The 25,539-nt window shown below is 43.7% G+C and overlaps 1 protein-coding gene across 3 annotated transcripts in view; it reads right to left on the bottom strand.

The window, feature by feature from the left end:
* Nucleotides 1-515: 515 nt before the first annotated feature.
* ZNF330 (zinc finger protein 330) overlaps nucleotides 516-25,539 on the bottom strand; it is a 35,052-nt gene continuing 10,028 nt past the window's right edge. The window contains exons 1-11 of one of the 3 annotated variants that reach the window (XM_079989506.1): nucleotides 16,796-16,869; nucleotides 13,764-13,842; nucleotides 11,891-12,020; nucleotides 11,315-11,334; nucleotides 11,143-11,213; nucleotides 9,991-10,070; nucleotides 8,141-8,267; nucleotides 7,000-7,104; nucleotides 5,635-5,681; nucleotides 4,305-4,422; nucleotides 516-1,616 (exon numbers count right to left, since the gene is read on the bottom strand). In XM_079989506.1, coding sequence (XP_079845632.1) covers nucleotides 1,366-1,616; nucleotides 4,305-4,422; nucleotides 5,635-5,681; nucleotides 7,000-7,104; nucleotides 8,141-8,267; nucleotides 9,991-10,070; nucleotides 11,143-11,213; nucleotides 11,315-11,334; nucleotides 11,891-12,010 — 939 coding nt within the window. In that variant the 5' untranslated portion in view covers nucleotides 12,011-12,020; nucleotides 13,764-13,842; nucleotides 16,796-16,869 and the 3' untranslated portion in view covers nucleotides 516-1,365. Of the gene's footprint in view, nucleotides 1,617-4,304; nucleotides 4,423-5,634; nucleotides 5,682-6,999; nucleotides 7,105-8,140; nucleotides 8,268-9,990; nucleotides 10,071-11,142; nucleotides 11,214-11,314; nucleotides 11,335-11,890; nucleotides 12,021-13,763; nucleotides 13,843-16,795; nucleotides 16,872-25,539 lie in introns of those variants that run through there. The other 2 variants (XM_079989507.1, XM_079989508.1) reach the window with 2 other exon arrangements.

Raw genomic sequence — 25,539 nt, 5'->3', positions numbered from 1 at the left:
ATTTTCATATAAGGTGCTTGGCATACGTACCGAATAAAATACCAACTTTCCCAAGCCCTCTGGTTAAAATGAAAAGGGCAGGGGGAGAAGCTGGTCAGGCCACTTCCAGTGGGTGTAGCACATCCCTTCAGCTGGGTGGGAGTGATGGTGGCTGACAGCGAACACAGCAAAGGAGGAAGAGAAAAGAAGGGGTGCTGGGGCATACACAACGTAGATAAAAACTAGACTTAAAAGTAGCATGGGGGTGGGGCAGCACCAGTAACAGAGCAGGGCTGTTGGAAGTGTGAAGGCCAAGAGCCCTGGAAGGGTAAAAGGCTTACCAGAAGGGGCACCATGTCACTGCTGCACAGGGTGGGCAGCTGGCCCCAGGGCATGATGGGATACCGTTCTATTCTATAGGTCTGACAATGTCACTGATTTTAGGAGGCTGTTTTAGGAGGCCGTGCCCTTTTCTCTGACCATATATCTGTCAACACCACCGTCCCTCTGCTGCAGCAAAACACAAGGATACAGGATGAAAGAGAGCGAGCGATGGACTTTATTAGGCAAGGAGGATGCAGTGACATTTTTATGGCGACAAATCTAAGATCAAAAGTTTATTTAGGTCACACTGCAAGTGGCTGCGAGCGCTACAGTTAATGTCTGGCCGTTCAAAAAGGCAGGAACTGACAATTCTCCTGTAGTGCATTACAAGAGACTATATTGATCAGTCTTGCTTACACAAAATGTCAAAGTAACTTTAATTCCAATTTATATTTAGAGTACAATGGCTTGTAGCAAGCATTTCCCCAAGTGCTCAAGCTAGATCAATATTTATGAAAAACCTAGGAGACAGCTTTCAATATATAAAAATAGTTGATGCCCACTGCCACCAATACTTATGAATTTATGAAACATGATGACACAACCCTCCCCCAAAATTACTCAAGAAAAATAGCTTTGCTTCTGAATAATGCCTGGAAACAAAAATTACCTCAGCCTTCCCACACTCCCAACTTATGCTGTAGAGAGAGCATTAGGTCTCAACCTCATTTCCAAGTTCCCTGAACTAATGTGAACCCTCACACCCTTTAGTCTCCAAGTCTTCCAATATCTTTAGCCATACAAATCTTTTCTTGATCTCCTGCAAATTGCTCCATTCCTTTTGATTCCTAGTAAGCTTTGCTATTTGAAAAGTCTAGCTGTGTTATTCCAGTGCCACCACACATAAAAATTCACTAAGTACACAAAGAGTTCCTCTCAAATGCTAGCTCCACCATAAATGTGGGCTTATGGCCAGATGCTAAGCACGTTTACCCGGAAGTTAAGGGCCACTATGTTAAAGGGGGCTGACTGCCTCTTAAAAGTGTGCTTACGTAAGCAGCCTTAGTCATCCGCCTCCTCATAGTGTGCATAGCCGCTGGCATAGGTTCTTCCTAAATTCAAGTGACCAAACATACTGGTTGCCTCCGTTTCCGAATCCCTCCCTCCTTCCTCCTCCTCCTCGTCTTCATCGTCATCCTCTGCTTCGTAATCATCATCTTTGCCAGCCGAAAGGTTCTTCCAATAGGCATCATAGCCGGAAGCCCCATCAGCCTCTTCGCCTCCTGTCTGTCGGCCAAACCTCAGAGAGCGTGCTGCAGAAAGAGAGGAAAACATCCTGTCTTTGTTTCACTTCCCATCAAGGAAGGTGGGTGTTAAATAGTTCAGGTAAAACCGCAACAACTCTACCTTACATCTATTTTCACATGTGTAATTCTCATGATTGCACCGTCAAATAACACTAGAAGCAGGTAAGGCATTATCACAAATCCGTAAGAAACCCATTCATTCATTCATTCATTCATTCATTCATTCATTCATTCATTCTTTGTCTTCTTTAATTTTTTCTCCCCCTCCTCATTTACAGGATCATTCTGGTTAGCCAGTGTGCTCCTGGTGAAACGAGGCACAGAGGCTTCTCTGCCGTTTACACCCTTTGTGACGGAGATGAAACCATCCTCATCTCGTTGCATTAATTCAAAAATACGCTACCAGATTTTATGACAAGTCTTTTGAACAGGGAAGAACATGGACTTCCCAGTACGAAGTTTGCTGCAGGTGATAAGGGTAATTGCAGGTGGAAATGGTTACTAGTGTTAGAATAATAATAACTAATAAATAATCATAATATCTTTATTGTCAATGTACAACCTGTGTACAATGAAATTAACCGAGCCTCCCCCCCAAAACACATTCTCATTGCACTCTGTGTGCTTGTCGCACAACACACCAACCTTGAAAGTCGGTTGCATATATTATTTTCGATTCAGCAGCCTAACAGTCCATGGATAGAAACTGTTTTTTAGCCTGTTGGTACGACAGATTATACTTCTATAACTCCTGCCCAAGGGTAGAAGATTAAAGAGGTGCTGGCCAGAGTGTGAATCATCCCTGAGAATTTTTCTCTCTCCTAAGGCAACGATCCTTTGCGATGTCATCTAGCGGGCTCAGGGGACAGCCCATGATATCAAGTGCTGTGTTCACCACCCTCTGTAAAGACTTTCTGTCCATGGCTGTCAAGCCAACGTACCACACTGTGATACAATATGAGAGCACACTTTCTATTGTGGACCAGTAGAAGGAGGTCATCAATTGTTGTTTAACATTGTTCTTTCGCAAGACCCAGAGGAAATGGAGTCTCCTTTGGGCCTTTTTCAGCACCTGAGTTATACTGTTTATCCAAGTTAGGTCTTCACTAAGGTAAACTCCTAGGAATTTAAAGGAAGAGACTCTCTCCACACAACCCCCCCCCCCACCGATATACAACGGGGCTAGTTCCCCTCTCTTCCTCCGAAAGTCCAACACTCAGGTATATAAGCTAATTGCCAAATGTCAGCTTTAATCTAGGTTACGGTCACCACAATGGAATGTCTAGGTGCCATTGGGGTGGGGTGTTGAAATTAATTAATATACGGCATGTGTAACACTGAGGGAAAATTTAGAAAAGATGATGTACAGGTGGTACATTACCCCAGCAAAGCTAGGGAAAATGTACAAGACAGGGAATAAATTTTGCTGGAAGTGTAAAACTAAAGAAGGTAATTTTTTCCACATGTGGTGGACATGCGACGAAATGAAGAAATACTGGGAATACATTTACAAAGAGTTAAAAACATATTTAAATATACATTTCCCAAAAGACCAGAGGCTTTTCTTCTGGGAATAATTGGGGACGAAATTAAAAAAGAAGATAAGACATTATTCCAGTATGCTACAGCTGCCGCTAGATTATTAATTGTCCAAAATTGGAAAAGCCAAAGTATCCCACCAATTAGTGATTGGCAAACAAAGTTATTCGAATTTGTAGAATTTGCAAAAATGACACAAAAAATTAGAAACCAAAAGAATACAAAGTTTATTAATGACTGGAATAAATTTATGATTTATATTGAAGGGAATTACAAGAACCTAAAAACTATAGCAGGACTGATATAGATCTTACGATGTGCAAATCATTATAACTATCAACTGCAGGAGAAACAAACTATTCATACTAAGAAGCCTGAAACCGGGAGGGATGGAAGTCAATAGATGTGTAGAAGAATGATTAAAATACTTAAAGATATAAAGATATAAATGAGAAGACAAAGAAGCGTAATGGAAATCGACATTGTTTATACGTTATGTATTGATATTTATTTAGTTTTCTTTTTTGTGTGTGTTGGGGTTTTTTACAACTGTTGTAACCGTTGATTTGTTTTTCTTTTTGGTGATCTAATGTGAAAATTAATAAAAAGAATTTTAAAAAAAGAAGAAATTAATTAATATACTGCTTTATGTTTTAATGCAAAAGTTCAGCGCGGTTTGCAGCACATTAAAACATCAAATAAAACAATCCAGAATAATAACAAAATCAAGCTTCAAGAAAAGCTTCTCTAAGTGACATGATTAATATAGCAGCCCCGTAGCAGAAGTACTCTAGGAAGCATATGGGGTGTAGTGGTTAAGAGTGTCAGAACAGGACCTGGGAGATAAGGGTTCAAATCCCCACTCAGCCATGAAGCTCACTGGTTGACCTTGGGCCAGTCACAGCCTCTTAATCTACCTCACAGGGTTGTTGTAGGGATTAACTGAGGAGGAAGGTAAACCATGTACTCCTTGGGAGAAAAATGTGGGAGATAATGCAATACACAAGCTCTTCTGCTTACCTGCTTAAGAAAGCTACAGGGGCCAGCCAGGTGGAGATGTCAGCTGCCAACCTAGCATCCAGAGATCTCCACATGGTCGCAAAACATGCCTGGTGCCTGGGGAATTCTGAATGCCATTACCAAAGGGAAACTTACTTGACATGCTCAGGTCCTTAGTCTGTTGCGTTTCATGGCCACACTTAGGGCAGGGAGGCTCCCTTCCCTTCTCTTGTTTGAAAACCTTACTCCGTGCGTGATCATCGCAGAAACAAGCCTGCAGGTTATATAAAATAAATAAAAGAAAAGGGGAAATGCATCACAAAAGAACAGACTGCAATCGGAAAAGAAGCCCCACGGAGAAACACAGCAGACTGCCCAAGCTGAGTGGCGATGGGATACATACCACTACCATCTAGCAAGCTCCATTTGAATCTTTTTAATTCACTAAAATATATGCAGCCCGCCTTCTGCACAAAAGCTGGCTAATGACATTAGGGGGAAACAAGAATAGTTCCTCTTAAGTATTTGTTTGAGTGGGGCAACTGGATGGAGACATTTCAGTCTAGCTGGCGATGCAAGACTCAGCATAAATAAGGGCCTGTAAGGACAGCTGTGCCCCTTCCCTATCTACTCAACCAGCTCCTGTTCAGAGCCGTGAGCAACTGCAGGGGAAGTTGGAGTAACTGAAATTGTGCTCTTCATCCCCATAAAGCCCTTCTCTGTCATGGCTACGGATCTTTGGACTCAGCTGCAAGCCAGTGGCGGGCAGGACCAGAAGCAAAAGTGAATGGGACAAGGAATGCGTCCCACACCTTTGTACAATAGGGTGCATGCCAGCCATTCAAAACTCAAAGAGTTTTCTACAAACACACATGCACACATTCTCCATCTTTCATCGAGGCAAACGAGAGGCTTTAATACAGTCCAAGGACACAATTTCAGCCAGGTGACAGACAGCACTGGTGCACCAGAGGGAGTGGTCTGGGGGGAGGGGCCACAAGGCCCACTTCCCTGGGGCAAATGATTCATCAGAACCCCGTGAACGATAATACTAGCAGATATATAGAAAATGTGCAGGGTAATGAGATGTTATCTCGGCTTCACGCGGAAGCAGCCTGGTGCAGACGGCAGCCAGGCAAAGATGAAAGGTTTTTGCATTTTGAATGAAAGGAAACCAGCAGAGGGAAAAGGCTGCGGCAGTGCTGAGGCTGTAACAATGAGCGAAGGAAGGCAATTTTAGCAACTGGGGTTTAGAAGGACTGGAGGGAAGGAACACCAAGTGTCTAGGAACACAGCATGGAGGTTACATTAATCAAAGAGAGATGGGAACAGGACCCAGATAACTTCTTTGGGGAGGCGGGTGGGAATCAGGAGACGTTTTTTGATGCATTGTGGAGAAGGACGTGGCAAGAACCGCCAGCAGCTTTCAATGTATATGAGAGCTGTGAGCCCGATGCATCTACTTTCTAAATGCTTTTGCTGTTACCTTACAACGGAGACATGAATGCTGCCCAAGTCGATTACAGGAAACACCTATTAGGCAAGATAAAAAAGGCATGCTTGAATAATGAGATTTCATGGCTTTGCTCTTTTCCTTTTGCCTTCTAAGCCAAGGTCAACTATTCAGTTCAATGGGTAGCCTCAGGCTTTCCATGACTGCGCCTCTTTAAAGTACAAGGAAAATGAACACTCTGCCTCAGCCGGAAAAAAGAAGCGAACAGACATTTTTAACGATGTCCCTACAGAGCTCGGGCCCAACGTTGCTCTTCCTCCCTTCCTGAAAGCAGAGGAAGTCCTCTTGACTGGAAGCAACAGCTTGTACAACAAGGACGAGCAGAATAACTAGACTGAACAACAACAACAACAACAACAACAACAACAAATGTGGGGGACTTTACAAGCAGTAATGCTGGAGGAGAACTGCAAAACTCAGGCACATCACAAACCTGGCATTAGTGCAAGGAGGGCCTAAACACACAGGGCTGATCACCAGCCTGGCTCTCCTTGAACTAAAACAACAACAACAATTTATTACTTATAACAAGAAGAAGAAGAAGAAGAAGAAGAAGAAGAAGAAGAAGAAGAAGAAGAAGAAGAAGAAGAAGAATCATTTATTACTTATAACCCGCCCATCTGACTGGATTGCCCCAGACACTCTGGGAGACTTCCAACGTAATAAAAACATAGCAAAACATCAAATATAAAAAACTTCCTGATACAGGGCTGCCTTCAGATGTCTTTGGAAAGTTATATACAGGCAGTGACCATTTTAGGCGCATCTAACTGACATGCAATCACCGATGTGCGGCTCTTTTTCAGCCTGGTAGAAGGCAGAATGGAGGTGTAATGAGGTGGGGTGTGCTTATTATATGCACTACGAACCCCAATTCAAAATGGTTGCCATCTGTAGTGGTTTACCTGTTTGACATCTGGTGGGAGGGCGTTCCACAAGGCAGTGGCCACTACTGAGAAGGCCCTTTGCCTGGTTCCCTGTAACTTCACTTCTCACAGTGCGGGAACTACCAGAAGACCCTCAGAGCCAGATCTCAGGGTCTGGGCTAAATGATGGGGGTGGGGTCACTCCTTAAGGTATACAGGGCCTAGTGGTGCACACTCTGGGCTTGTGAAAGGGACACATCACAACTAGACCCTGTACTGGCATTGTTCAGTACCCAACTTCATCTGCAAAACACTGACCCATCTTACTCATGGTATGGGGTTGGGGGAAGGTTGCTACATTCCACAAAGCACTGGCTTAAAGTTCGCTACCAAACTACTATCTGGATATGAGCAGAAGCAGTTAAAAGCTGGTTCACCTTTAATAAGGGAGACTTTCAGGGATATAGCTTACATTTAAAGGTCTCGGCTTCCAGGACTTGGCAGCTGGCCTGATGTTCAAACTGATCATCTTCGCAAAGAAAATTGTGGCAAAAACAGCAGCTGAATATTCTGCCTCCTAGAAGATTCAGCAAGACACAATGTAAAGGATCAAAATCAGTCCCCACACTCCCTAGCATCAAAAAACAAGCAGATGTCATGAATCAATTCTAGGAATGAAAGAAAACCTGGCCTGTCTTGCACCAGATAGAAAAATACTGTGGATTACAGTGGTACTAGCCATTTGTGTAAACAAGATGTTTTATAATATTAATCGCATTTTCCTGGTTAGGTTGAGATGGCTTGGTCACGGAATGACGAGACCACCGTATTAAAAGAGATTTTATTGCACAGCAGCATCTAAACCAAATATTCCAGCTACATCTGCACCCACCCCACCCCTAAACTAACAGTTCAGTTCTATACATGTCTTGCTGCTTTTGGTGGATTGCAGTCTAAGGTGGTACACTGTTAAGACCATTGAGATAACGAGGAGAAAGCCAGTGAAACACCTTTTCCTGAAACTGGAGTGGTGGAGGGGGGTGTGAAAGGAAGAGATATGCACAACATCCCAAGAGGATACTGTAATTTTGCAGAGTTGATGGTTTAGCACAGGCTTTTATGACTACTGGTAATGATAGCTAGTAGCACAAATTACCTTGGTAGTTTGAAAACTTCCCTCCTGTGTAATATACTTTCGGACAGACAATGTGTCAGTAGGAGGGAGTTCATGTGATAAATTGCATCATGAGCTGCAGCCAATCCAAACAGCCTGTGCAAATACTCCCAAGGGATAGCCAGCTAAGTCACAGGCACTTAAGCCTACCAGTTTCAACAAGTCTACCCCAAGTACAACCTTAACACACATCCTCAATTCCTACACATAGAACGAGTAATAGTTTTCTTGCATGTGTCATCTGAAAAGGGATATGTGAAGGGGTCTGCCTCTCCTCCAATTTTAGGATTCTCTACTTCTAGTGAAGTTGTTTTCAATTCATAAAGACTTGCTACGGCAAGGAAACTAGCCCTGTAGCCACCTTCCTTTGGTAATTGGTCAGCTTTCCAAATGCAAGTGAAACAAGAGAACACACCCCTCTAACTGGTGAACAACTCACCGTGATCCCAGACACCTCTTTCACATTCAATGCACTCTGCGTCGGCCAGAGGACAGATACAAGCATGGGTGCTAAGGCATTTCCTGCCATGGCAAACCCAAGCTTCACAGAAATCACATATGGCCCCCTGCAAAAGAAGAACCCACACATTACTATGGACTTTGGCAGACCTCTATATAAGCACCAGCTCTGCTGAACAAGCAAGGACTGGGCATGCATTCCAGGCAGCGGCAGCAGGAGGGAGTCATTCTGAAGCGGTGGAAGGCAATTTTGCTCAGCGCTGCCATCCATCTCCCAAATGCATTCCATATTCTCAGGGCTCTTTTTTTTTTTGCAAGACTGCTAAGTGCCCATTCCTAAAGTACATTACATGAAATTGAATCCCATTGATTTTCTTTCTGTGTTTTCTTTTTTAATCCCACACGCTACTCTCAGCAACCAGAATTGCTCGGAAGTCCTCGCTAAGGAACGCGACAGACCCGGACAAGATGTTCCAAAGTATGCAAGCAGCCTGCGTTCCACTGGCTACTCCCTCCACCCCCATGAATTGGCTCTTGCTGCGTTGTCTCATCCAGGGAGCCATGCATGTGGACAACAACAGAGCTGCCCATTATGTTCATACCAGGCAATGTATTCAGGGAAGCTTTGCTTATTTGCAAAAGGATTTGCACTATGCAGTTTGCTCGTGACAGCATAGAACACGCAGAAACAAAGAAGTCAAACTTCAAAAGAAATACCGTATTTACTCGAGTCCAATGCACCATCGCACCTCAATTTTCAGAACCTTGAAACCAAAAAAAGGAGTTGCTGGCAAATGTAAATGTCCCATCGAATCTAACGCAGACCTTAATTTTCGTGTCGTAATTTGGCCAAAAAAAGGTGAACATTAGATTTGAGTAAATACGGTATTTTAAAAATGCATAATCTTGTTTTCCTCTCCTCTATATATGGGCTAATAGTGTTTTTTGTCTTGAGTTACTAGTTAACCTTCCCATGATTCCAGGCTCAATTGTTACCTTTCATGGAAGCAATGTGTTATCTCTTTTGAAACGTGTGACTCTGAAGTCCAAGACTGGGATATTCATGACTTTGGTTGCAAGCTGCCTTACAGATAGGCATGGTCGTGCCTATTAATTTGAAAAGGGCTTAAGCATGCACAATGATCTGTGCAAATGTTACCATTCCTGCATTTTCCTGCAGTCCAAACAGGTAACAGTGGCTGAACCTCAACACTGAAATCCAGGGCTCTGCAGTCGAGGGGCCTCCAAATGACCACCCGGGCAACAGAAGGCGATGGAGGGCAGGGGCACACAGACTCCCAAATCAGCATCCTGTCTTATTTTTAAAAAACATTTTATAGCCAGGATTCAGAAGGTTCTGGTTGCTAATTTGAATAATTTTTTTTTAATGCTTATTCCAAAATACATGTGTTTACCTTCAAGATAGAAGAACCAAAGATCACGATGGTGCTATGAGTTTAAAATGTGAAACTGTGCATGCTTTTGAGTTTGTTTGCTTTTTATTTACCAGGGTTGGCAAACTATTTTGGCTTTTTGCTCCAATATAACAGGAATGTAGAAACCATTGTAATGCATAGAATTGCAGGGGAGTCAGGAAGGCTGTGGAAGAGCAATGTTATTTTTATTATTTTATTATTATTATTATTATTAATGTGAGCTTCACAACTCCCTCTGTGTGGTAAGACTACCACTCCAGGATTGAAAATTACTGAGCTGCACCACTGGGTAACAAGAAAAGAGCCATCAGCACAGTTGGGCAAGTAATCTCTTCAAACTTTAGTTGCACTTATCACATATTCTAAAACTGATGTATTGTTTCCAGATACATACCACCATAGAAAGCCCAGTGCTGTACACACCAGCATGTTTTATGACACAGTCTGAAGATTTCATCATGCATTTTGTTTTGCCTATTACAGAGAGAAAAGAAATATTACACACACACACACACACACACACACACACACGAGTGCTCAGCAACACTAAAGCGCCATAAAAAGCCATAGCATTTGTCTCTTTCAGTGTTTACAAGTGTTTCAAGCTAAGGGGGGAAAAGTGAGAGTAAGGACTATCATGACTATCATACAAGGGATCTGAGCAAACTGTGGTATTTTAAATTGCTCAAATCAATACACATCTGATCAAAACAAAGAGTTGGATCCAGCAACACCATGTTGTAAGGACTTCTGGCTATGTGACCAGACTTTTTCACTCCCTCTTCTCCCCTCCACCACTGGCTTGCAACTCACCAATTTTTCGTGGGTTTCTCTCAACCCTCTGGAGCAGATTTGGTGGAGCAAAAAGAAGAAGTCCTGTTGTGCAGACCGTAGTCTTTGCACTAATACGACAGTCTTATTGGATACAACCAAATAATTTATTTTTTCAGATAGTTCACCATCTTAGAAGAGACATTCTTTATTCATCATGGATGGGGGGTGGGGAACCTGTTGCCTTCCAGATAGTGCTGCATAATTGAAAATTGACCTCGCTTGCTGGGGCTGATGGGAATTGGAAGTCTGGAGGGACAACGGTTCCAGAGTCCAGAAACATCTGGAGGACTGCAGGTTCCACATTCCTGCACTAGAGAGATTGCCTCTTCTGAAGATGCACCCTTTCATCTGCAGTTTTTACAACTGCTTTATTAAAAATAATTTGCTGCATGGTTAAAGGTGCCGATAGTTTAGACTGAACAATTAAAAGCAGCTAATGTTTTCAGCCCCAGAAGGAGCCCAAATAAGGTAACTTTCCTGTCGCGTTTGAGGGTGAATAACCTGTGTCCCTCCAGATATTGCTGGAGCCGCTACTCCCACCAGCTCCAGCCAGCGTGGCCAATGGTCAGGGATGATGGAAACTGAAATCCAGCCACATCTGGCACCAACAGAGTCAAAATATGGCTAAATTTGTATAATCAGGCCACAATGCAAAAATAAAATTCTAAGCACAGACCAATTGTAGGAACACAGAATTAAGAGAAAGACTTACCGCACTGTGCGCAAATGGGCAGCTTCTGGACAGAGCTACAAAAGTAGCAAAAAGCTCTATTTTTCTGCCGTCTGTCAGAATAAAAAAAGGGTGAAACAAATAAATGAATGAAGTCCATTTAAAATGGTGCCAAAAATGTTACATATAAAGGAAATACTGAATGCGCATTTACCTTTGACATTTATCACATTCCTGTAAGAGAAAGAGAGCTTGTTTTACAGGAGTTCCCCTTTAAACTCAGAGTTTATAAACTTGTGAATTCACTTGCCACACAGTTCGTTGGTCCTTTCCCCACTTTGAGTGCCCCGTGTAAATACAAACACACAATGAAGGTGCAACAGTCAGTGCTGCAGGTGGAGTATACCCATGTGTTTGTATACGTAAAGTCCTTCTGGTATCGCCAGAAGGGCTCCAAAAGCTTTGCCCTGGATCAATAACCAGCTCTTATTTGTACTTGCCGCTACCCTCCCCCTGCCCTCCCCCTTCCTTTGCGAAAACCAGACAACTTGAAGAAGAGCTGAAGAAGAATTTCACTCTCTCTGTGTGTGCAACGGGAACTATTTCATTGTTTAAGAAGATTTATAACATCCGGTGTCTTTTACAAAATCTCAAGGTTATATGCTTAGGATCTAGTTCTGCTCGTTTCAGTCTGATAAAGCGCTGTCAATCTCACCCTCCTCTCCTTGACACTGGGAGAGGAGAAGAAGGAATTTTAAAGCCATTATCAGAAATACATCTCAATATTTACCATGGAAGCATTGCAGGGATGTTTAGCCAAATCAATGTTGCCTCTTGAAGCCCTTATCTGCTTCTCCCGTTCTTTACGGCTCTCGGCCTTCTTGCGAGCGCCAGTCTTCTTTTTAGGCATTCTTCACTTTCTGGGAGAAAATGTTTTACTCAACAACATTTGACGAAGAGTGATTGGTATCCTCTAAAATGGATGCTAAACGTAATTTTTAAAATCGTGACATATTCCTTCCTTCCAGATTTTTATTTTTATTTTGGAATGTGCCCATAAACACGCATTAGCAGTTCTAATCACCGACCACTTGCCCTTCAGGTGCTGATAGGCTACATCTCCCATCATCTCTGACCACTGGCTAGGCCAACTGGGGATGATAGGATTTGGGAGTGCAACAACAACTGGTTAGCCACCCCTGCTTCAGAGTTCCCAAACTAGCTGCTCAACACAGAATAGCTACACCTAGAAAGAAGAAAAGATACGAAATGAAAACTATTCGTAGCTTTGTTGTCAAATGCCCTGGAACTCGTACGTTTAGGCCCCCGAACGCCGCAAACTCGGAAGTGATTGTTCCGGTTTGCAAACGTAAACGTTCTTTTGGAACCCAAATGTCCAATGGGGCTTCCACGGCTTCTGATTGGCTGCAGGAGCTTCCTGCAGCCAATCAGAAGCCGCAATTTGGTTTTTGAATGTTTTGGAAGTCAAACGGATTTCCGGAACGGATTCCGTTCGACTTCCAAGGTACAACTGTAATAGAGTGGCTGACAAGAGCTACAAAGCAGCAGTCTTAACCTGAAGCTCAATACCAAAGGAACACTTGGTCCTTACCCTTTCTTTTGCCTAGTTCTCCAAGGCAGCAACCCATCACTTGTAACCAGCAGAGTAAGGCTTCTGCCTCACTCCCCAACAAGTATTTCCCCATGAACAACGGGTTCATGAGTGTCTGCCCCATGGTGATATTGCATTCCCACAGAAGCTGGGATAGGACAGTGTGATTCAAGCGATAGCCTGTTGGTTATACATTGTAAGTTGCTGGGAGTCCAAAGCAGAGAGAAGTCTTAATTAAAAATAAAAAAAATTAAGCTTGTTTTTAAAAAATTAGATTGGACGGGAATGGTGCATATTGTACTAAAGAAAGATGTATATTTTTCTTATTATTAATGTGGGGAACTCATATAAGCTGGTTAGCCTTCTATACAGTGTTTAAATTGCATTAAAAAGTCATATTTTATATTCAGAATTGCATACCAAGCTGCCTGCTGGCAACAATCATTATTCTGTAGACTGACATCTATGACACTGAATACCCAATATCACATTATAAACTAGGTTTTCTTCCTGCTTAATGTCAATTTAGCAATAAGAACTTCAATCTTTGGTATTTATACATATCATTCTAGGCATTTATTACACACCTTGAAGCACTGTAATAGCAATTTGTGGAAAAATTGGATGCTTCAAAAAATGTCAAGAGCATATTGGTCGTAAGCAATGCTACCACCTAAAATTATTCCTTCTGTCACGTACTCAGGAGACTGAACCCATATTATGAACTTTTAGTTATATGACAGCAGCTACTCAAGTCATTCATGTAAAATATTGGCAGCTGCTGGAATCGTTTATGTAAAATATTGGGGGGCACCAAACACACTGAATCTAAAATCATAATAATGCAGAATTATATTGCATTGGCTACATGGGGGGACTGGAACAGTTACTTCATCAGCTGATAGCTATTGATCAATTATTGTGCGAAGTGCTATATACCCCAGTGTACAACTCTACCTTGAAATGGTCTAAGATTCTCATCTTATCCCCAAATCCCTGTTTAGGATAATTAGGAAAGGGGCAAGAAATAAAACTGCCCTGGTCAACATACCTCAAAAAAGGATATTGCAGAGATGAAAAAGATGCAGAAAATGACAACCAAAAAGGTCAAGAGGTTGAAGCAACTCCCCCTGTAAGGAAAGGTTACAACAGCTTTTGAATTTTGTGAAAAAACAAGGATAAGGGGAAGGGAGGCGTGGCATAGACTAGAGGGTGTAGATAGGGAAAATGTTCCCCCTCCCCTGAAATGGTGGGAAATTCAGAACAGATAAAGGGAAGTCCTTCTGCATACAGAGAGTAGTTGTGGAATTCAGTATCAAAAGATGTGGTCATGGCCACCAATGTAAACAGCTTTAAAAGGGGATTAGGCAAATTCATGGGAGAAAATGCTACCAATGTCTGCTAATCATTATGGATATATACTAGGGGTGTAGAGGCTAAACAATGAGGCAAACTGGAGTGATTTAGAAACTCAAATACAAAAGCTATTTGCCAAACGGCATGTTAAACCTAGGTAATGGTCACCACAATGGAATTTCTAGGACAGGCATAGGCAAACTCGACCCTCCAGATTGTTTTGGGACTACAACTCCCATCATTCCTAGCTAACAGGACCAGTGGTCAGGGATGATGGGAGTTGTAGTCCCAAAACATCTGGAGGGCCGAGTTTGCCTATGCCTGTTCTAAGAGGTGCTTTCCCCTGCCCCTCCAAGATTAAAAAGCTGTAAATGAATTGTGTAGATCCGTCAGCACAATGGAGGTGTCTGCTACCATCCTAGCATCCAAGGAAGTCCACATGGTCGCAACTGGACCTAGCATCCAGGAGAATTCTAACACTGTTTTGGGGGCTTCCCCTGTCAAAGTATGACATCAACACACATGTACATGAGACAGGGGCTCCACAAAGCCTTGCCACTTTGTTTTTCTGAACTTTGTAGCTCTGTAATTTTCTGACCATTGTAGCTCTATGTTTGCCTATGTCTCAATCTTTTCCTAGTTCCATGGACTTTGCACGAAGTGAGGCTAAATTAAAAGTTGCCCGTGGAGTAGTAACAAGAGCTCTGCATTATTTTTCGCAAAGCACAACAGTGAATGATTTTTAAAGATGTGCTTAAAAAAAAAAATCTATGCTGCTCTGCTTTAGCAAACAACAAAGATCTTCACAACTCCAAGGCAGTGCCCTAGTCAGTCTCATGCTGTGAGGCCTATCAGGGATCTGTACAGCCTATTTCAGAGGACATAACCACCAGCAGAAAGGTTTTTTAAATGCACAAGCACAGCACTCAGTCACCTCTTAATGATTTAAAGGCAAGGAGGAGTGAGATAAACCCCTGCTTCCCACCCTCCTCCAAAATGTGAAGCCAAAATGGAGGCTTAAGTCCTTTTTGCCTAATCAATGTATTGCCCTAATATGGATTGCAGAAGAATGTTCCCCTGCCAGAGTTCCTAGGCCTATTTGTCTGCAATTTGACAGGCTTAACCCACTCTTGATTAAGTTTTATCCAGTGTCTGTAAATTTCATCTGCTTCCACCAAAAGTCAGGGGTTTATAGCCATATTTAGAGTGCCCATTAAGGCAAATGGAGAGATAAGTTTTACACAGAGTGCCATGGAACCCAACACACAGACTGGAGCAGAGGAGACAGTGATTCAGAAACAGACCAGATTTAAAAATAAAAAATACACAGACACAAGGCAACTCTTAAGGCCACCCTCAAGATCCTCCTCCGATGCCACTGGCAGTTTTCGGTGTTCCTAACCCTAAAACTTCAGTAACCACTTTATAGTGCTTAACTACAACCAATGTAAACTCACTCGGTCATTCATTTTAAGGTATTTATATATCACTTTTCAGATGAACCTGACAAAGCAGTTTTACCTAAAAATGTGAAACCCCCAGAGTTATATGTTTACTGGTACAACCTCCCCCAGTGCAGAGATTTTTGTCTTTCAAAATTTGTCAAGCAAGAGTCATTGCCTTGTGACATCACAGGGGCTAGCCTTGTGAGGTCAGGATGCTGGAGAAGTGACAGCCCTGTCTGCACACTGGGCCCCTCAAGAGTGAATGGGTTCTAGTGCAAGGGTTTTCCTGTGCTGCTGTATTTATGATTCCCCACTTTCAATTACACAGGTATAGCTCACAGGGTAGCAACAGCAACACTAACATTGTTAGTGTCATTTACGAAAACCTGAACAAAATTGTTGGGCTTTAGGGAGAACAGCTAGCTCTTGAGTTGCCTGTCACCTTTCACTCCCTTGTTAGCTCAGAAGCAGGCCTGGGAGTGCAGTTTTGCTAATATCACAGGTCTATCCCCAGATGCAGCCAAAAATCCTCAGGAAAGGTTTCCGTTTGTTTCTTTTAAGGCACATATGAGTGTTATTGGACTACAACTCCCATCATCCCTGACCACTGAGCACACTAGCTAGGGCTGGGAGTTGGTAGTCCAACATCACCCCAGAGCAGTGTTTCCCAAACTTGGCTCTCCCGCTGTTTTTTTTCAGACTACAATTCCTATCATCCCTGTCCACTGGTCTTGCTAGCTAGGGATGATGGGAGTTGTAGTCCAAAAAAACAACAACCCAGTTGGGAGACCCAAGTTTAGGAAACACTGATCTGGAGGCTTCTTTAAGGCCTAGTTCACAGGCACAGCTAGCCGAAGCAAGCACAGAATTGGAAGCTGGCGGTGGGGTGGAGGCCACCACCCAACTTCTGGAAACTGTCGGAAAAGGGGGGCGATGGTGTGAAAGAGGAAACGGGGAAAGTTGAAACCAATTTCCCTGGGAACTGCTTGCCAGCCACGTTGCAGCGAACAACCCCAAAGCTCCGGAGCAGCTGCGAGGCTAATGGCAATCGCTCCCCTCCCCGACCCCCCCCCCCCAACCTCGTGATAGAGACGCCTTATTGCTACCGCCCCTCCCGATCAAGGGGGTGGGCAACCCTACGTCCCTTTCTCGCCCCCCTCCCTGTCTGCATCTGCCTATTGCAGGGAGAGGGGTCTGCCCAGCATCCCACCCCCTTCCTCGCAGATCCACTCGCTCGCAGCAGGGCCCGCCCGGTGGCTCCGGACTTTCCCCTCCCGCTCACCTAAAGTTGCTTCGCCGGCCGCTAGCGAGGCAGGAAGGCGAAAGCCGGTGCCCCAACTGCTTGCTCGGGGCGGGGGGGGGACGGGACTCCTGCCTCGCCGCGGCGACTGAGCATGCCCGGCGGAGGGTGAGCATGCTCAGTGGGAGGCAGCCCGTGAAGCAACCTCGCCTTCATCTTGCCCTTAGTTGGGGAGGGATTCTCCTCCCCGTCTAGGTTCGCGGCAGGATTTACAAGCAGCAGAGACCTTGCAAACACCCTGCACGCCCAATGCGCCTTCCAGCTGTCGCCCTCTTCCTGAACAGCCCCCCTCCTCGCCCGAACTCATTTATTCCTATTTTTTTAAAAACAAATTATATGCACCGCTTAGCTGCAGTCTGGATGATGCGGGTGGGGGAGAAAATAGCACGTCAGATCATGGCCACGTAGGCATTAGTCGGTGGCAAGAAAGGGGAAGTCTTTAGCCCCATGCATGTTTACTTTGAAGAAAGCGCCGCTGTGCACAATGGGGCTTACTCCGAGGTAAGCATGCATAGGCTGCGTTTTGTTCTTATCTTTCCCGACCAATACGGTGATTTGTTCTGCTTTAAAGCAAACAATAGGGGACGCAGGTGGCGCTGTGGGTTAAAGCCTCAGCGCCTAGGGCTTGCCGATCGAAAGGTCGGCGGTTCGAATCCCTGCGGCGGGGTGTGCTCCCGCTGCTCGGTCCCAGCGCCTGCCAACCTAGCAGTTCGAAAGCACCTCCGGGTGCAAGTAGATAAATAGGGACCGCTTACCAGCGGGAAGGTAAACGGCGTTTCCGTGTGCGGCTCTGGCTCTGGCTCTGGCCAGAGCAGCGATGTCACGCTGGCCACGTGACCCGGAAGTGTCTCCGGACAGCGCTGGCCCCTGGCCTCTTAAGTGAGATGGGCGCACAACCCCAGAGTCTGTCAAGACTGGCCCGTACGGGCAGGGGTACCTTTACCTTTACCTTTTTAAAGCAAACAATATTTTTTAAAATGGCCAGATAGCCCAGTTTACTACTACTACTACTATTATGTACTGAAGTTCCCACCCTGGGCCAGCAGGGGGATACTGTAGATAGTTATGCAAATGAAGGATCGAAAAGTGACGTTCAGTGATTGAATAGTTTTAGAACGTTGCAACAGTTACAATTGTTCTGTAGCTCTATATAAGCAGGCTGACTGAGCTCCTCACTTTAGTTCTGTTCCAGCTTACAAAATAAAGAACTGCTTTGGAGAAATCGCTGTGTCGTCTGCTATGTCAACCCACAATTTAACAACTACTAATCCTCCTCCTCCTCCTCATCATCCCGATTGTGGGGTGTTGTAAAATGGGCAAGCAGGCCTGCTGCTTTGCTTATAGTTCAGACTTCTCCAACCGGGTGCCCTCCAGATGTTTTGGATTCTAATTTACATCATCCATGCTCATTGGTCATGCTGGTGGGTTGATGTAGTCTCAAACCTCTGGTGGTCACCAAGGAGGGGGAAGCTCTTTTTTCTGTTCATTTATTTATTGCATGTCCCACTTTTTTCTCCAAAGAGCTCAAGGTGGTGTCCTGAGGATGGTCCTAATCCTCAATTAACCCCAACAGCCCTGTGAGGTACCTTAGGTTGAGAGGCAGTGACACCTCAGTGATCACTTTAACCCTTATATCACAGGTCAATAACAGATCATTAGGAGCATCTTGGTTGTTGCCGAGTTTTGATGCTCATCTGACAACAACACAATTCCAAGCCTTATGGTGTTATCCATCCATACTTGTGGAATACTCTGCAAATAGAAATTCAACAGACACCTTCTGCTGCAACTTTAAACTCTTGCTGAAAACTTTTTATTCTGACAAGCCTATGCGGATAATTTACATATTTCCACAACAGTTAAAGCAATTAAATAAATTTTCTCAATCAATAAAGCATCCAGAATTATAGAAAGTTTGCTTGCATGTATGTACTTCATATTAATTCCCCTGCCTCTAAAGTAATCATTTTCAAAGAATTTAGAATTTATTTACAAAAGCATGCATGGCAGAAGATAAAGAGCAGAGTTAGGGATGGAAACTGCAGCATGGCCAATAGGACAAGAAAAGGTAACCTCAAGAGAAGGATACACAGGTGTGCATGGAATTGAGATGCAGTCTGAGATAACTGAAATCCCTCTTTCTACTTGCTAAGCTTTGAGCTTCCTACAGATACGATCTGTGTTTTTCTGAAGTTTTCTTCTTAAATGTGGGAAGTGAAAAAACACTTATTTTGGAATAAAGGAAAAAGAAAGCTGAGCTTCTTTGCATATAGATTTTGCCCCCGAGTGGTAATACAGCAATCACACCAAATGCACACAATATTATTTATAGATTATTTTATTTTTACACCGGTACTTAACCTGAGAAGTATTTCTACCATTGAATGTCATGTTTTCAAATCAAAGCTCGCTTACATGCAGCTCAATGCCTGGCAGGGCAGACTGACCCTAATATAATTGGGTGATAATGCTGTATCCTTAATCCTTATCCCTGTAAATTCTCTCAAACATTTTTAAAAAATCTATTACAATTGTCTCAGTAAGCTTCAGGTTTGTTTGTTTTTTTAAAAAAGGAGGGGACAACTGTTAACCTCAACTGTAATGCTTTTTAACTAAGTTCACTTCTCTTTCTTTCTAAACAAAGCATATTCCCATCTAAACAAAACCTATGATTATCTTCATTTAAAGCAGTGCATCTTTCAGCATTCAATAAACTTGGGTTCAGGGAATTGCACTATAAAACAGGTGCTGTCTACCTTACTAACTGACCTTTGAAGCAGCATCCATCAAATGTAATTTGCTTTTCAGCAAGTGACCTTAAAAGCTATGCCACTATTTGACTGCGATAAGGTCTCTTTGACCAAGGCATTTATCTGTTGGTCCAGGTACTGCAGCACAAAAGCAAATAGAGCAGAGAATCACATTTCTAAACAATTGGTGCCAATAGCATGTTTTACTTACTATACAGCAAAATGCACCCATTAAGTGGATGTAAGCAAATGAGAGTTGCTTGTGGAAACAGGGTTCTGACTGCAAATTCTCTTCAGGGCTGGGTCCTGCACAGAGGACCCAGAGGACCCTGTGCAGAGTCATATCATGCATTTAGGTTTCATATGCATTTAGGCACCAATCATTTGTTTAGTGATAAGCGGATGATAAGCTGCTCACCACTATCACTGTCTTATGTGCTTTTTATGTTGCTGACAGATGCTGACATAACGCAGTGATAACTGCAAGGTCACCACCTGTTTTCCAGCTACTAAGATATAGATCTTGGAGAAAAGAAAACCACAATCAACCTTATTCAGCACACTTGGTACCAATTCACCATTTTTGGTGCAGTGACTCGTGTCTACAGATCGGGGTTAGTAGCCAAAATCCCAGCTTAAAGCCCTGGCTTCTCAAATAAGAGCATGGGTGTGGGAAGGGTGAGACTCTGTCTGCCACTACAGGTAGTGTGATATGTTGGTTAGGGTGTCCCTCCCAGAATGTTGTTATTTATTTTCAACATAATGTTGGAGTAGAATCTGGAAGACCAAGGTTCAAATCCGTACTCTGCCATGATGCTCACTGGGTGACCTTAGGCCAGCCACTGTCTCTCAGCTTAATCTACCTCACGGATTAAATGAGAGGGAAAACCAGGTATGGTTCCTCGAGCTCAGAGAAAAAGGTAGGATATAAATGCAGTAAAAAATAACAGAAGACAATACAATGGGTTTATATTCTGATTCAATATAAGGCAGTCAGGTGGGTCGGGTGGAAATAATAACATTATTACTAATAGTAAGCTGACATTGCCAAGTAGTGTGGTGGAGTCTCCTTCTTTGGAGGTCTTTAAGCAGAGGCTTGACAACCATATGTCAGGAGTGGTGTTTCCTGCTTGGCAGGGGGTTGGACTCGATGACCCTTGTGGTCTCTTCCAACTCTATGATTCTATGATTCTAAGTATACTTTCAACACCTATAAACATCTGTTTACAAATTAAAGGCACGATCCAGCCAATATTACAGACTTTTACCATGCAATCCTGTACATGTTTACTCAGAAGTAAGTACAGAATTGCAGGTTTGATGGGAGGCACTTAGGTGGCAATCCAATAGGTGCTTCCTTGGGAGTAAACCTTACAGAAACCATGTAATCCAAGTAAACATGCATAGGATTATGCCACACAACATATGCTCAATATTCCCAGCAGGAACTTAAAAGTAAACCTTTTCAAGTTACCGTATATACCAATGGTGAACTCATTCTCCAAGTGCTGTTCCTTATATAACCCAAAGGACACCATCCACACACAAGAGGGAAGTATCAGCAAGCTCCACATATATACTTGAAGGGAGCAAAAAGCTGCAAAATCATTCCAGTCAGAATTGAGCACATTTAATGGCCATGAAATACTTACCAACTATTTGGTGGGTGGAAGAAAACTGGTGGCTAGGGGAAATGACAGAGCATAGTGGGCTTGTGAGAAGGCTGAACAGGAACACTGCATGCTGCAACATTTTGTTATAGGCCCACTAGTAATTATATATTTCACCCATTTTTCCCCTGGGGTTAGATACTAGTATGTTGCAATTTATAATAATTGTCTCTCAGATGAACACAGATTTAATTTGCTATTTCTCCAGATTTTTTTTAAAAATCCGTCCTACGTCACTGTTGTACATAACATCTTTTCCCAATGAGATTTAACATAGTCTCCCTTCAGAAGATGGTTTTCAATCAAAATAAGACAAACCCTCTGGAATTTCTCATATTTATTGATTGATCATCTTTTTTTCAAATAGTGTAAACTGTGGTGGTGAAGAACCATTTAGAGTTTCATCACTGAGGTGATTTCCTAGCCGCAAAAAATTGAAACCACAGGAGGTTCCAAACTTCTGCTTAAGTCATCTCAACCTCTCAAGGGGTCAGTGAGCAGCGAAACAGAGCAATTGATCCACTACTGCACCCAAAGTCCTGCTGACTTGCACCAGACAGGCTTGTAGGAGGTGGGTGTTTTGCTGTTTTAGTTTTCACTGTGTCAGCTCCAGCCTAGGATAACTGGGGAGCCCGAAGGGGGCAGAGGACTGGTGAGATGATTTGCAGCACGAAAGGACACTCACTAACACCTCTCTGCCACCCCATAAATATGGTAAGTGCAAAAAACCCCACAAGAAATGATACATTTAGAAGCAGGGGGGGATGCCTCTCCCCTTTGGTAATTTTCAGATGCAATTTATTTTCTCATTAATTTATGGAGAACGTTTTGTGCACAGTACTGCATTTGTTACTATCTCTTTCATCTTCACGGCTTGGTAATATTTTAGTATAATTTTGGCAAATTAAAAATAGCTCCTCGAATGCAATGGGGTTACTTCTGAGCGAGCTGGAGAGGCCAGCCACGAAGAAACATTGCCAGCTTCTCCCATCTGAACTGCAGGGAGACTGAGTGGTTGTATAACTCAGTGCAGTTGACTTAGTCCAAGTATTGTTATTGCTCCTGGAGGCTGATGAAATGACACAGCAATCTATCACTTAGAGTTTGATACAATATCTGTTGGATGACAAATATCATCTGCTTGACAAATAACATGTCTGAAGGTGGGCAAGAGCTGGAATGCCAGAACTGGAATGACAAACCTCGCAACACTATGTGAGAGTTTCTACTCTTTCTTAACATTAATCTCTGCTGCTCCAGTTTTTGTTCAGAATCTATTTTATTGCATTTTGCTGCAGCGTAGACCTGATGCAGGGGGAGGGAACCTGTGGCTCTCTTGATGCTGTTGGACTCCAGCTTCCATTAGACCTAGCAAGCATGGCCAGTAGTCAAGGATGATGGGAGTTGTAGTTCACGAAATCTAGAGGGTCACAGACTCCCCAGTCCCCAACTGCATGCTTCTAAAATAGTTTTGCGCTTCATGGCACTGTCAGTGTATTTGAGATTTGGATCCCATGCAAAACTACCCATTTCCTGAAGTTTAAACTTCATTATTGCACATTATGATGCAGAATATCACACATAAGTTATCCTCACGAGTGTCCAACCCTATGTCTGCTAACTGCAGGGTTGGGAAATCCTTGGCCATCCAGATATTTCTGAGCTGCAGGTCCCATTGTCCATGAATATTGGCCATGCTGGATGGAGCTGACAAGGGCTGGAGATGCACAGCATTTAGAAGACCACAGGTTCCTCATTCGTGGTCTACTGAGAAGTGAGTCCCACTGAACTCAGTGGAGAATCAATGGGGTGCAGTGCCTAAAATTTTGGCCCAGGGAGGCTCATGTTCAAATCAACACTCTGTCACTGTGAGGTTCTTTAGGCCGAGAGTGAGCAGCCGCTGCATTGTTACTCCTTAACCCCTCTCTCTAAACTTGGCCTACCTCACAGGTTTGTTGTGAGAACATAATGGTGTGTGTGTGTGTGTGTGTGTGTGTGCGCGCGCAGGAGACGATGACACATATAGTGGTACCTCGGTTTACAGACACTTCAGATTACAGATGCTTCAGATTACAGACTCCGCTAACCCAGAACTTGCTTCAGGATGAAAACAGAAATCGTGCAGCGGCAGCGTGGCGGCAGCGGGAGGCCCCATTAGCTAAAGTGGTACCTCAGGTTAAGAACAGTTTCAGGTTAAGAACGGACCTCCAGAACGAATTAAGTTCTTAACCCGAGGTACCACTATATATGCCATCCCGAACTGCTTGGGGGTGAGGAGGCAGGACAGAATGTCACTAATAACCGTCCCCCCATCTCTGTGCGTAGGATCACATACCATCAGGTACTGACTTGAACCAAGACAACAAACTCTTGATGTATTTTGTTTTCAATTGACTTGCACCTAATCCTCAAAACCTTCACCTGGATTTAAGTCAGTCAAAGCACACTATAACCCACCCTCTTAAGCTTCCTATAGCAGGCTACTTCAGATCTACTAGCATTAGTAGCCAAGGGAGAAGTTTTAATCCCCACTGCAATATAGGCTGGCCAGATGCAGACAAGCTATGCAACTGATATTCCCTCTTCTGGGATGTGGGTGGTGCTGTGGCCTAAACCACTGAGCCTCTTGGGCTTGCCAATCAGAAGGTCAGCAGTTCAAATCCCTGCGGCGGAGTGAGCTCCCGTTGCTTTGTCCCAGCTCCTGCCATCCTAGCAGTTCCAACGCATGCCAGTGCAAGTAGATAAATAGGTACCGCTGTGGCAGGAAGGTAAACGGCGTTTCTGTGCGCTCTGGTTTCCATCATGGTGTCCCATTGCGCCAAAAGCAGTTTAGTCATGCTTGCCACATGACACGGAAAGCTTTCTGTGGACAAACGCCAGCTCCCTCGGCCTGAAAGCGAGATGAGCGCCGCAACCCGATAGTTGCTTTGACTGGACTTAACCGTCCAGGGCTCCTTTACCTTTACCTTTTTATTCCCTCTTCTGCACAACTAGCAAAGTTGCAGGATCCCTGTCCTTTTTGGCATCTGGCAATCCTACCTCAGCAGGGTCCCTGAGTGCATCCTTTATTTTCACCCATCTGTCAGAATGGCTGCCATTCATTGCTATGAGGGTTCAGTTGTGGGGAATGGGGAAAAGGATACACAGAGAACAGTGCGTCCCTCCAGGATCCGATCAATTTGCTAATACCTGTGATTGCAGTGTGTACATGTGTGGCTTCATACATACAATACTGTTAAAGGACATTCAACGCCCGTTCTTTCCCCCAAAGAATTCTGGGCAGTGCAGTTTATCAGCCACAGAGTTACAATTCCCAATAATCCTTAACAAACTACCATGCCCAGAATTATCTGAGGGGGGAAATGCACTTTAAATGTATAGTGTGCACAAAGGTATCACACAGAGAAGAATCGCAAGAAATAAGAGCACTCTTTCTTTTTTTCTTTTTTTATAATAAAGTGATTTAAGTCCAGCCCTAAATGTACTTATGACTCGATGTCTTTCTAACATTAATGCTACAAGCAAGGGTTAGTGGGGAATTAACTAATGCAAACTGAAGGCAGGCAAATTGGAAGGATTTTGAAAAACGGCAGGCAGAGAATTGAAGTGATCCGAGAGCCCTATTATAGAACAACATCTCCCTCTAGTGGCTGGACCTCAGCACAACAAAGATTTTAACACATAATAGGGAAGTTCATCCTTCCAGGAATAGTATGCTAACTCAGCTTCATGGGATGGGCTGTATAATACAAATGAAGAGCAGTTTGATTTCAGTACAGAATTCTGCACTTAACAAAAAAATGTATAAAATGTTGTTGCAATTAACACGGTCTGCTTTTATTCTAATCGTATGTAGCCTACCAGCCATGGGACCCTGCATTATTGTCCATGGAGAGTAGATTTGCATGGCACTGTTCCCTCCCTTGCATGGGAGAGAAGTGATTGCATGCTGCGGGACACTGCTGGCAACCCCAACCTATAAGTGACAGACCAACTTTGCCACATTAAACCACAGCTAGTTTATTCAAGGGACACGGGTGGCACTGTGGGTTAAACCACAGAGCCTAGGACTTGCTGATCAGGTCGGCGGTTTGAATCCCCGCGACAGGGTGAGCTCCCGTTGCTCGGTCCCTGCTCCTGCCAACCTAGCAGTTCGAAAGCACATCAAAGTGCAAGTAGATAAATAGGTACTGCTCCGGTGGGAAGGTAAATGGCATTTCCGTGCGCTGCTCTGGTTTGCCAGAAGCGGCTTAGTCATGCTGGCCACATGACCTGGAAGCTGTACGCCGGCTCCCTCGGCCAATAA

The sequence above is a fragment of the Podarcis cretensis genome, assembly GCF_951804945.1.
Source record: "Podarcis cretensis genome assembly, chromosome: 9".
NCBI classification, from domain to species: domain Eukaryota; kingdom Metazoa; phylum Chordata; class Lepidosauria; order Squamata; family Lacertidae; genus Podarcis; species Podarcis cretensis.
Note: the sequence above shows the minus strand (reverse complement) of the source record. Positions and strands in the feature narration are given on the sequence as shown.